The sequence below is a fragment of the Paramormyrops kingsleyae genome, chromosome 12 (genome assembly GCF_048594095.1).
Source record: "Paramormyrops kingsleyae isolate MSU_618 chromosome 12, PKINGS_0.4, whole genome shotgun sequence".
NCBI lineage: Eukaryota > Metazoa > Chordata > Actinopteri > Osteoglossiformes > Mormyridae > Paramormyrops > Paramormyrops kingsleyae.
In genome coordinates this window covers 28818755-28831458 of record NC_132808.1, presented here as the reverse complement: position 1 = coordinate 28831458, position 12704 = coordinate 28818755, and the positions used below count along the sequence as shown (strand labels likewise).

The 12704-nt window shown below is 51.5% G+C and overlaps 1 protein-coding gene across 6 annotated transcripts in view; it reads left to right on the top strand.

The window, feature by feature from the left end:
* The window catches only part of LOC111833678 (LIM and calponin homology domains-containing protein 1-like), a 63460-nt gene that overhangs the window by 32947 nt on the left and 17809 nt on the right, over positions 1-12704 (top strand). For all 6 annotated transcript variants that reach the window (XM_023792228.2, XM_023792219.2, XM_072697882.1 and 3 more), the window contains exons 4-8: positions 433-536; positions 2456-2486; positions 5269-5379; positions 6613-6808; positions 9888-10140. In XM_023792228.2, the coding sequence (XP_023647996.2) occupies positions 433-536; positions 2456-2486; positions 5269-5379; positions 6613-6808; positions 9888-10140 (695 nt within the window). The remainder of the gene's footprint in view (positions 1-432; positions 537-2455; positions 2487-5268; positions 5380-6612; positions 6809-9887; positions 10141-12704) is intronic.

The following is a 12704-nucleotide window of genomic DNA, read 5'->3' as shown; positions in this document are numbered from 1 at the left end:
GCAACAGTCACGCCCTCCCTTTGCCTGGGAGGGTAGTGTCCCAATAGTCTGGCTGCCTGAGGTGACCTCGGGTCTTAATGCGAGTCGTCACCTGGGGAATAGAGTCACGCAGATCGGCACGCAGACAGGAAGCCAGGAAAAGGTACTTAATACCTGCAAATGAGTGTAACAATGGCTGTGGCAGGAAAACTGTAACACCTTTGTGCTTGTTCAGGCCCCCGGAGGGACCGGGCCAGGCTTCTGAGAAGCCAGAGAGAGAGGGAGAGAGAATCTGGGTCAGGTTGCAGGGACTCGAAAGGCAGCTGGATACCCTGAGAAGGACGCCATGTTTCCAGCAGCTTCCGCAAAGTGGTAGAGCGCTGGTTCGCTCTGGGCCGCGTCTGTGACTCGAGGGGCATTGTGAGGGTCACCCCCCCATGTCTGTTCGTTCAGGACAACCTGGCTGTCTTCCTGCGGGGCTGTGAAGAGCTCGGGCTGAAGGGGTCACAGCTTTTTGACGCTGGGGACCTGCAGGACTCCACACGCACCAACGTCAGGTAAGTGATCCGGCATGCACACTTACACACGCACTTACATGCACACTTACACACACACGCACGTACACACACACACACGTACTCAGAAACACACATGTGCATATGCACACACACACCAAGACACACATGTGCGTACGCCCACACACACACACACATAGAGACACAGACAAACCCACACACACACACACACACACACACACACACACGCCCCCCAATCACTATCATGTGGGTGTCTGTCATACATACGCTTCATAGCGCTTGTGCTGTAAGTCAGCCTAAAGTGTTTTCCAAACAATGGAAAATTAATGACAGGTTTTGTTTTGATTGAGGGGGAGGGGGGAGTCCATTATGTTGCTATCAATGTATGTTAACAGGCCGGTCCGTCCACTTGATTTTTTTCTGGATGATGAGTAGGGGTACTATCAGAATGTCCTCGTTCCACCATGTCAGTCACGTGACCCAAGGCTCATAGCAAGAGTGAGCCGACCCGCCTCTTACGTCGGAACCTGCAGCCTGGAGCCCGCTGGAGAGGCAGACGTGCCGGTTCTGGGCTCTGACAAGCCGGCCTCTCCGCCACAGCACATCGAACCCCCCTCCACCTCTGTTCACGAAGAGGCTGTGAACGTCAAAGCACCGAAATTTAAAGCTTCTTTCCAGCTGCTCTGCTGTCTACATCACCCTCGATCCACCAGAGGGAAAGTACTAGCTTATTACTGACCCAAAGCAGTCCATGGGGTTTTAATTTAAGCTTTAAATAAGTATAAATCCCTTTAATTTATAAGGTGACAGAGTGCTGTGAAGTACTCTCACTGTATCTAGAACATTCTTCCACTTGGATTAAAAAGAGGGTTCTGGGATTTTATTATGCCGACCCCGGGGCCAGCTGCCGAGACTGCGCCGCGTTCCCGCCAAAACCTGCCAGTGAAGGGTCACTAAGACCGGGGGGGGGGGTGAGCAGGGTCGGGCCCATGACACGGATCATGGCGCTTGTGTTGTTGGAAACCGTCTCCAAGACGAGCGTCACGCCAGAGAGTGACTGCAAGGATTGAGGAGGCGATATCAGAATGAGTGATCTAATACCGCGAGGAATCCGCCAGGGCCACGTAAGGTGCCGCGGAAAGAAAGAGATTCTGGCTCTCAGAGCGCCTCTGGCCATTACCGCCAGTCGCCAGCTGAACCTGCGGCGCCTTCAGAAGGCGGCTAAAGTGTTTGCAAACCAATGTGCAGTGGTATCTGTGCAGTGGACACCACACTGCAGCAGACGCCAAATGCCACTCGCTTGTTTACTACAGCATGGTGGATGCACCCTCTGCTAAGAGACTTATGGGAAGGCGGCGGAGGCAGCATCAGCCTGTTTGCTGATACTCTGTGGCCTCACTGCCTCACTGCCTCACTCCAGATCGGGTTACTGCAGTCACTGCGTGTCATGTGACATGATAAGCAACAGAGACCTCATGCACAGTGACGACTCAGCATATGGATATGAATTAGATCAGTTTAGCTGGTGGTGGGTGATTGAGGGAGTTGGTTTGAGTCCCAGGATGGGGTCAGCTTCTGCTTTGGTGAAACACTCTCGCCTTAAAAATGGACATAATTGAAAATGACGATGTATATGCGTGGGGTCTGTTGATTTAATGTATCAATTAGCAGCCTGTGATATGCTAATTTGAGTTGAAGTTGAATGAGCTGACAGCTGCTGATTGGCCTCGCAGCAGTAGCCCTGTTTGGGGGAGGGGGGACTCTGCCTTCCTGCTGCTCTGATACTCCGGTCCTCAGCAGGATCGCAACACCAGACTGACGCGTTTCGATTACGTGAGCATCCCTCACGCAAGGCACGCCCCCCTCTCCGGGGTTCCGGAAAGCTCTGTGCCGTGTGCCTTTGACGGGTAATGCTGTTTGCCTCCTTCTGTTTTCTCCAGGGTCTCCGATTGCAGCAAGAAGCTGAAGAATGTAAGTAGTAACTCTCCCTTTTTCTCTCTTCACCTCTCCCTCCCTCGCTCTCTATGTCTCTGTCTCTCTCTCTCTCTCTCTCTCTCTCTCGTCTGTGTGCTGTTTCACTGCAGTCCTCTCCTCCCTCTGTTAGTCTGGACTGCAGTTCCAGTGCTTGAGCTTCTGCAGTCACATGTGCAGGGTGCTTACGCTTATGGAGTTACAGGTCTGTATACAGAGATGCAGGTACTGGGGGTTGGAGGGGGGGGGGGGCTTCGAGTGCTGTTATAGCGGCAGCCCCGAGCATCCATTGAGCAGGCATTTCCCCGGCTTCTTTGACGCCCCTGAGTGACACGGTTGCTTTTTGTAAACACATTATGCTAGGAGGCTGGGATATGGTGCTACACCTAGGATCAAAATGTGTGTGTGTTGGGGGGGGGGGGAATAATAACATAGACAGTTAAAGTTAATACATATGGGGCCTTGACATCCTTACACTGATGTCCTCCTCATCCAGCTCAGAGCAACTATGGGCCTCTGAACAGGCCTTGGATAAAGTATGTGGCTGAGGAAACTAGAGTCGTATTCTGTTAGAGTGTCAAGTACAAAGATCGCTCTGAAGCTGTCAATTACAGCAGGGATCCCCCCACAGCTGTCGAATACAGCAGGGATCCCCCTGAAGCTGTACCATGTGGGCTGTCGAGTACAGCAGAGATCCCGTTGAAGGTGGCAAGTACAGCAGGGATCCTCCTGAAGCTGTCGAGTGCAGCAGGGATCCCCCTGAAGCTGTACCCTGTGGGCTGCCAAGTACAGCAGAGATCCCCCTGAAGCTGTCGAGTGCAGCAGGGATCCCCCTGAAGCTGTACCCTGTGGGCTGCCAAGTACAGCAGAGATCCCCCTGAAGCTGTCGAGTGCAACAGGGATCCCCTTGAAGCTGTCGAGTACAGCAGAGATCTCCCTGAAGCTGTACCCTGTGGGCTGCTGAGTACAGCAGAGATCCCCCTGAAGCTGCCAAGTACAGCAGGGATCCCCCTGAAGCTGCCGAGTACAGCAGGGATCCCCCTGAAGCTGCCAAGTACAGCAGGGATCCCCCTGTGGGCTGCCAAGTACAGCAGGGATCCCCCTGAAGCTGCCAAGTACAGCAGAGATCCCCCTGAAGCTGCCAAGTACAGCAGAGATCCCCCTGAAGCTGTCAAGTACAGCAGGGATCCCCCTGAAGCTGTCAATTACAGCAGGGATCCTCCCTAAAGCTGTCATGTACAGCAGGGATCCCCCCTAAAGCTGTCATGTACAGCAGGGATCCCCCCTAAAGCTGTCGAGTACAGCAGGGATCCCCCTGAAGCTGTCAATTACAGCAGGGATCCCCCCTAAAGCTGTCATGTACAGCAGGGATCCCCCCACAGCTGTCGAGTACAGCAGGGATCCCCCTGAAGCTGTACCATGTGGGCTGTCGAGTACAGCAGAGATCCCGTTGAAGGTGGCAAGTACAGCAGGGATCCTCCTGAAGCTGTACCCTGTGGGCTGCTGAGTACAGCAGGGATCCCCCTGAAGCTGTCGAGTGCAGCAGGGATCCCCCTAAAGCTGTCGAGTGCAGCAGGGATCCCCCTGAAGCTGTACCCTGTGGGCTGCCAAGTACAGCAGAGATCCCCCTGAAGCTGTCGAGTGCAACAGGGATCCCCTTGAAGCTGTCGAGTACAGCAGAGATCCCCCTGAAGCTGTACCCTGTGGGCTGCCGAGTACAGCAGAGATCCCCCTGAAGCTGCCAAGTACAGCAGGGATCCCCCTGAAGCTGCCGAGTACAGCAGGGATCCCCCTGAAGCTGTACCATGTGGGCTGTCGAGTACAGCAGAGATCCCGTTGAAGGTGGCAAGTACAGCAGGGATCCTCCTGAAGCTGTCGAGTGCAACAGGGATCCCCTTGAAGCTGTCGAGTACAGCAGAGATCCCCCTGAAGCTGTACCCTGTGGGCTGCCAAGTACAGCAGGGATCCCCCTGAAGCTGCCGAGTACAGCAGGGATCCCCCTGAAGCTGCCAAGTACAGCAGAGATCCCCCTGAAGCTGCCGAGTACAGCAGGGATCCCCCTGAAGCTGTCGAGTACAGCAGGGATCCCCCTGAAGCTGTCGAGTACAGCAGGGATCCCCCTGAAGCTGTCGAGTACAGCAGGGATCCCCCTGAAGCTGTCGAGTGCAGCAGGGATCCCCCTGAAGCTGTCGAGTGCAGCAGGGATCCCCCTGAAGCTGTACCCTGTGGGCTGTCGAGTACAGCAGAGATCCCCCTGAAGCTGTCGAGTACAGCAGGGATCCCCCTGAAGCTGTACCCTGTGGGCTGTCGAGTACAGCAGAGATCCCCCTGAAGCTGTCGAGTACAGCAGAGATCCCCCTGAAGCTGTCGAGTACAGCAGAGATCCCCCTGAAGCTGTCGAGTACAGCAGAGATCCCCCTGAAGCTGTCGAGTACAGCAGAGATCAGGCCCTATTTTGTAATGTATCCAGACAGCCTTTGAAATGTCAGACTTAGGAGGTCTTAGGAAGTGTCTTATCTAATGTAATGCCGGGAGTCAACCCTCTAAACATGTTAAAACAGAGCAGAGTGATGTTATCAGCACTTTTGGTGAGATGTGCCTTTAATCTCCATTGCATGTTTGGTCTGCAGAAGGGTTCATTTTTCTGGGAAATATGCTGGGTCTGCTGGGTCATGCAGATGCTTGTGAGTGTGCTGGGGTGGCCTGAAGGACCATGTCTGCACAGAATGGTGCTGGGTGGCCTACATCTCAGCGGATGCTGATCTTCTGCTTTGGATCCCAGGTTCTAATCACCATATACTGGCTGGGGAGAGCTGCCAACAGCTTCACATCGTACAGTGGGCCCACGCTGGACCTGAAGGAGTTCGAAGGGCTGCTTTCTCAGATGAGAAAGGTACCGTCCATCAGGGGGCGCCATTTTGGGCCAGGCCAGGAATTCTGGGTCAATGATGGGAAGCATGCAAGGATGCTGTGCCAATGATCAGAAGGTCACTGATTCAAAATCCCAAGGTTGGAGGAGCCATTTCACAATTGGTCTATTAAGCATGGCTCCTAACCTACTATTACTCATTTCTCAAAATATATGTCACTTTTGTAAAAGAGTATAAATAAGACTGTAATATGGCAGGTCTGAGGGGGAGGTGCCTTTCCTATAGGAATTATCTTTAGCACTTTCATGGAGTGACCCTTACAGTGGAGTGTATATGCTTTTCACTTGTTTTCGTGGGTTAAACGTTGCATGACACACAAGCCTTGTAGGTCATACGAAGTGCATCAAGCTCAGGGAAAAGTTGGCAAATATTTACCGGCTCCCAAGCTAACAAGTGAACCGCCCCCCTAACCTCAGGTAGCATCAGGTCTTAGCAATGCGCTAAGAGCAAGTTCTCTCCCGGGAGCTCTGACGTCTTCCGCAAGTGTGTACAACACAGCAGGGTTTGTATCTGACTGTGGGGTTTGCAGGGGGGGGGTGTCTCACTAGGGGGGGGGGTATCTCACCAGGCATCAGGTTTTTTTTATGTTCTTTGTTATGGCTCACTTTGCACAGTAAAAATGAGGACCTGCGAGACGTCCGACTAGAAGAACGTTGGACGGCTGGATATGCGTTGGCCAGTCAGGGATGTTGTGCCTCAGGCTGGCTTGCGGGTATTGTCCATATCAAGGTTGAGGTTCAACCTTGAGTTCCTGCATTGCAAGGAATTCCTCTCATGGCAGAGGACTGTCGAAAGCTGCCGTTTGTTCTCCTGGACCATCGGATTCATCATCAGATGCTTCCCTATACTCTGTCCTCTGGGGTCGGTCACTGCGCCAAATGGCTGGACCAGGAGCTTCTTCAAGTGGTCAAAACCATTCTCTGTAGGAGGGGACACTTACATACTCTGTCCAGAGAGAGGGAGGACATGCCGTTGTTAATCGCTTGCTCAAGCAAGAGGGAAATTAGAAGCCAGCAAACCCCTGCATTCTCCTGTTTCGGTCTCTGAAGGTTCAGGCCCTAATAGCTCGGCGATCAGGGTGAATGAGATGAACGGTACGCACCAGAGGTTTTCAAGGTGCCATTGTCAGTGTTGTCGACATGCTGCTGCTCCCCAGGCCAGGGATGTGGCGTGACCATGTTCTCTCTCTGCACCAGGAGGCCGAGGTCACAGAGAGCTCCAATCGCAGTGTTCGCGACAGCGGCTACGTCGACTACTGTGACTCAGAGCGCAGTGACTCGCTCTCACCCCCGCGGCACGGGCGCGACGACTCCTTCGACAGTCTGGACTCCTTCGGCTCCCGCTCGCAGCAAACGCCCTCCCCTGACGTGGTCTTCCGCGGCAGCAGTGATGGTGGGTACCACCTCCTAGGGGATGGGAGGTGTATGGCACCTTTGTCATGTATAGATCTACCACAATAAATATCCAGATCAGCCAATGTGGTTGACCTTGTTTCCCAAATCAGGGATGAAAGGTCAGCCCATGTGATCGGGTACACTGGGCATTGTGGGAATCTGGGGACATGTTAGTAGTTTATCTGTGGACCTCACAGCAGCTTAAGTTGGTCTGACTGCTCATTCTCATACCTCAGGCAGTGTAACTTTCATGGCTGTTAACACCTGGGTGTCAGTATGACTTTTATGGGTATTTTTGTGCGTTTTTCTCTAAGGCTGTGGATCAAAACTGTCAAAACATCCGTAGCCCTTGCAAAGACATGAATTTTTGCTTTAATTTTTCCTGTACATTTTGACATATTAATTTGCCTTGCTGCAGTATTGCTAGTTTTGGCTTGAACGTTTCTGTCTGTCTCTCTCTCGGCGATGTGTGCAAGTGTGTCTCCATCATTCAGGCAGTCAAGGTATCTCCGTCAGCAGGTCCCCAACTGGCGAAACATGACGAGCGTCTCACGGTCTTGACACGAGTGCTGTTACGTGAGGAGGCCTGTCTGGGAACGTGAATTCGGTAGCTGGAAAACAAGACCTCATCCCGTTATCCCTCTTCCAAGGCTCCAGAAGGCAGTGGGGGGGGGGGGGGGGGTTTGTTTAGCCTGGGCGGGTGAGGTGGCCCCTCTCGTACTGGCAGTTTTAGGGCCGGCGGGGCTGCGATCTGAGGCGGTCGTGACTTTTATTGTGGCGTCCTGCTTCAGCTAACGTGAAAGGAAAAGCAGACGCCTGATTCTGGTGACGGGGGCAGGAAGCTGGGAGATGGGGGATCTCTGTAAGGGCTGTACTTACGGCGCTGTGATGTCATCGGCGGTGCCGTGTAAAACACCGAGTGCCGGGCTGGACTCGGACCGCACTGCGTTTCTGACCCGGTCGCTGTCTGCGGCCCTTCAGACGACCAGCATTCTGTCTGCCATCCCTCAGAGCCGCAGCTGGACTCTGCCTGCTGCCTGTAATAATTGGACTGGCCTCGGATTCCTGCTCAGGCTGTTTACTGGGGATACTGGAAAATGAACAGCAATGACGCTGTATTGGAGAAGCAGATGGGAGATGGATGGATGGATTTAATGGTCTGCCTGAGAGGCGTGGAGATCCCAGCTAACATGGCTGCTGCTGTTAACCAGCAGGTTTTTATCCCACTTTGCCGGGAACTCGAGGTGTTTCCCATGTGCACATGAAGCAATTACGTAAATAACCTTTTTTAAGCAATTGGTGCTGAATGAATAATTAGTAAAGGGCTGAGTGTTACGCTGAACGGGGACACTGAGGTCTGGGAGCCCACCACAGGAGACATAAACCGTTTCTGTAAGCGGTTTGGGTCGAGAGACAACGAGAGTCCGGCTTCCTGTTTGGTTGGTGGTTTTTTTTTTTTTTTGTCCTGTGGCTTATTGGAATTGTCGAGGAAGCGGGCAGCTTCCATGGAAAGCTCTTAGCGTAGGGGAGCAGTTTATAAGAGTACTGTAGCGCTGGCGTCTGAAAGGCACGAGGGGGAGAGATGTCTGCAGAGAGGGCGCATGTGAGCGAAGCACGCAGGCCCGACCTGAGGAATGCGAAGAGTGAGATGTTTCCTGTTTCATTTCATGTTTCCTGTGTTTCCCACTGACACCGAGGGTTTTAATCCCGTTAATACTGGCACGTTTTCCTCTCTAGAGAGGGAATCATCTTTAAACCAAATGTGGTAATAACCTGACTGCAGGGCATCGGTTTGAAGCCGTTTTGGCTTCAAGTTGATGGCTGGTGTTGCAAGAATCCAGATCAGGGGAATCTGGTCCTGTCATCGGGGGAGGGACCCCCCCCCCCACCCAGGACTGTAATGTGTGGATCAGTTCCAGGGTCCCACAATGGGAGGTCACCACTTTTTCCCAGCATGCACAGCACTCTTAATTCAGCCAATTACACTGTGAATGAAGGGCCCATTATTACTGTTTACCCCAAATAAGGCCGCTGACTTTGGCGTCCTCCGAGATGCCTGTTTCTGTGGTCGCTGCTCCTAGTCAGCTATGGAATTTACTTTAACAAGCCATAATTACTATGGGAGAAAACCGGGTCTGTCATATCGGCGGGGCTTCGCTGTAATTTGATCACCAGACTGGGGAGGTTGTGGACTGACCAGGTCCAAAAAAGAAACACTCCAGTCTTCTGAGCTCTTCAGGTGAGCTACAATGTCCCCCTTTCATCTCTGTGGGACGCCGATCTCATCGTGGGTCTCAAACCAGAGAGTCTCAACACACTCGCTTTCGGATGCAGTGCCCCACCTTGTGGACGGATCCCGAATTGCCGTTCAGTCAGCTCAAGGCGTGATGTGCAAATATTAACCGTGACATATTTTACCAGTTTTTTTTTTTTAGTATATGGTGCCTGGTAGATGCTGTTCGCAGTTCTGGGTTTGTAGTCACTATTACATGCTGGGAGAACCCAGTGGAACATCCTTGGTGAGCAAGACATGAATTCTTCTCCTGGTGCTAACATCTGCTTAACACCTTGCCATGGAATTTACGCAGAGTGAGGGAATTATGAAATTATGTGGCGCAAGGGATAATGAAATTAAAAAACCATTACATACACATGGTAAAACCATAGTAAGGGAGACTTTCCCCAGCAGTCGGGTTGTTTGGGTTTAAGCTCTGAGGCTTCTGTGTGTTATCGCTACTCGTAGAATAAACCTGAGACGTAAATGTGACTTGATGTGATGCTTTTGCTGTTACTTCACTTCAGTCATAGCTTAAGCTCTGTCCGTTACTGGGGTAAAAGGCAGGGGAGCAGAGAAGGGCAGTAAGCAAAGGGTCGAAGGTTAAAGGTCATTTTTCCGGAGGCCCACATACTGTAGCAGTAACCGCATGTAGCTGCGCATCGGAGGATTCTGTGTGTGTGTGTCTGTGTGTGTGTGTGTGTGTGTGTGTGTGTGTGTGTGTGTATATGCTGTTCTCCAGGGCCATGACTGTCCCCCGGGTCAGGGCTAACTCCCCCCTCCTCCCCCCTCCATGCACCAGGCCGGGGCAGCGACTCGGAGAGCGACGCCCCCCAGAGGAAGCTGCCGGACATGCGGAGGGATGACATGCTGGCCCGTCGGCTGTCCTGCACCGAGCTGCGCACTGTGATGCCCTTCAACCAGTACCTGCCCAACAAGAGCAACCAGGGCGGCTATGTGCTCAGCGGCGCCCCCCACAGGCGGCCAAAGGCAGAGGAGTTTCGGAGGAGCTGGAGTACCGCCACCTCCCCCGTCACAGCGGAAAGGCCCTTCAGGTAGGTACCAGTGGACCGGCCCAGGTTATACGACCCACACTTCCTGTGCATGACGGCCATGTGACCATTTATGTTATGATGAATCAGAGCCCTGAAAAACAGCAGATGTGGTCAGGCAGGTATGTTATGTATGTGGAGCAGGTGCTGATTTGTTGGAGCATGTGAGCCTCACGGCTTGAGTGCTGGGTGTTTCTGTTTTCGGATCATCGGGGCGTAAATGCTTGTGATGCCTGGCTGAGAGGAATTCATCTTCCATAGTGTCACACAGCAGGCCCACAGTACCAGGGATCAGAACTCGCCTTTGCGTGTCTGTGATTTACCTGCACTTCCTGCATGACCTGCGTGACAGTGGTGCCAAGGTGACGTGTTTGTATTTACAAAAGCAGACAGCGCTCTGCTTGTTACGTGCTTCAGAAATATAACACCGGTAGCGATGTGGTCAGATCCCCAATGGTGGTCGGGAGAGACCAGCATGACTGACCCGACTAGTCTTGTTGTATGGGGATCCCAGGTGATGATGTCATGACCTCTATACCTCATCAGTCACATGGTATGACGGGAGAGGTCCTATACGGCTCAGGTCTTGATTCACTCGTAGATTATGTCTGACATAAGATTTTCACAGCATGTTTTACTTGCCAAAGGTCAAACTGACAAACTGGTGATGTTAAGGGGTTAATTTGACCGACATTTTACCAGTGGGGTGGTGAAGCGCCCTTTGGACGTTGTTATATTACAAACCAAAGATGTGATTCCCAGGCTAAGGAATTAATTAGTGCCTTAAATTAAATTAGCTCATTCATTCCTCATTTCTGTTTTTTTCCTGTGTTAATTATAGGCTGTGCAACTTCATTTTTATAGACATTTAAACTTATTTCACCACGATAAAAAGTGATTTTAAAGACTGCACTGTTATTCGGACTACTGCACTGAATCCAGTTTGCGAACACATTTTAGCGATTAAGTTTATTTTCTTATTGCAAAGGGAATTTGGCACTAAAACACACTCCTCACCTCCTTAAAGTGGTCTTTAAGAAAGGCCGAAAACTCTCGTAAATGAATTTTCAGTCGGAAGTTGTTACAGAATCCCGGACGGTCAAAGCTGAAGGCTTGAGTTGTTTTTTTCCCCTTGTTTTCATTTGTAACTAAGGATTTCAGGAGTGGGGAGTGTTTGGCCAAGTCCCTCTTATGATTCATGTTAAAACATTAAAAGCCTTTAAATTTCACCCGGTACGCCTTAGAGTGGGAATGCATGCCAGGGAGATCGTTTTTACTGTCGTGTGTCAGAGGAGGAGCTGAAAGAGAACAGATGTTTTCTTTTATTGTCCGGAGTTAAAATGTCATGTGAATTTCTCCTACTGTACATGAGCGGAGGAGATGTGGGAACGCAGGCCCAGACCAGCACACAGACATCTACATTAGACTGTTTCTGTGGACCTTTTCGTAAGACTTCCACTCTGGAATGCCTTTCTCTGCCTGCTGGCATTATGGCCTGGCAGTCTGGTGTCGCTAGACGTTGTCCGACTTGATGTTATTTTTTAATTTTTTTTAACCTATTAATCCAGAGCAGACCTGGCACAGCTATGGCTGCTTATGAAGAGTCTTTTAGCCGTAAGCAAGAGTGTGTTGCTGTTTTTTTCTGAATGCGTGGGAGGACAGAGTATCACATGACCATCGCGAAGCAGGAGTCATGGTTACAGAAGAGCAGCACCGGGGTATGGCATGGCTCAGTGGGTTAGGACTGTGTGCCTGTGATCTCTCAGAAGGTCACAGGTTCAAATCCCAGGGAGTGATGTCACGGTTGGGCCACTGAGGAAGCCCTTTGACCTTTCTCAAAAAAAAAAAAAAAAAAAAATGTAAGTTGCTTTGGATAAAATTTTCTGCTTAATCAATAAAATATAGAGAGCAATGGTGAGCAGATGGGGTCAATAATCCTCTCTGGCTGCCTTGCCTATGCTGAAATTCACCCCCAGTCTGGCCCGAGTCCTGCCCATCCTGTGCTGCCAGTGGTTTCCCAGCTGGGGCTCAGAAGCAGCTGTGTGGTTTTCTGGCAGATTTACCAGAGTGCATGTGTGGGCTGCCAGTAAGACCACAGCTTCCTGGTCCCTCACACATAATTGTTCATTTGAGCCACTTGTTCCTCCTGTCTGACAGATCCTGATTTATTGAGATCCTCACAGTTTGCCAAAAAATCCGAGGATTCCTGCCAGTCTGGAGCCCCCGGTGGTCGGAGGACTGCACAGCAGCTAATTTCTTACCCTGGATGACAGGAAACTGAGGCCTGTCTAGCTTGATGTTAAACCATCACACTTCTGTTGCACACTTTCAGGATGACACAAGGCCCCCCTCACTTTCATTCATGCTTTCCAGACTGTTTTCTTCCGCTGGCCTGATTTTTCTATTCACCCCCCCACCCCCCTATCCCGGAAGCTCTGGGTGCAAGGCAGGGGCTAACCCAGGACGGGGGACCCCCCCATCACAGGGCACACACACACCATCCCCACCCTGCACAGGACAAATGGATATAGAAAATGAAAGAATGAATGAATGAATGAAAATTTGAT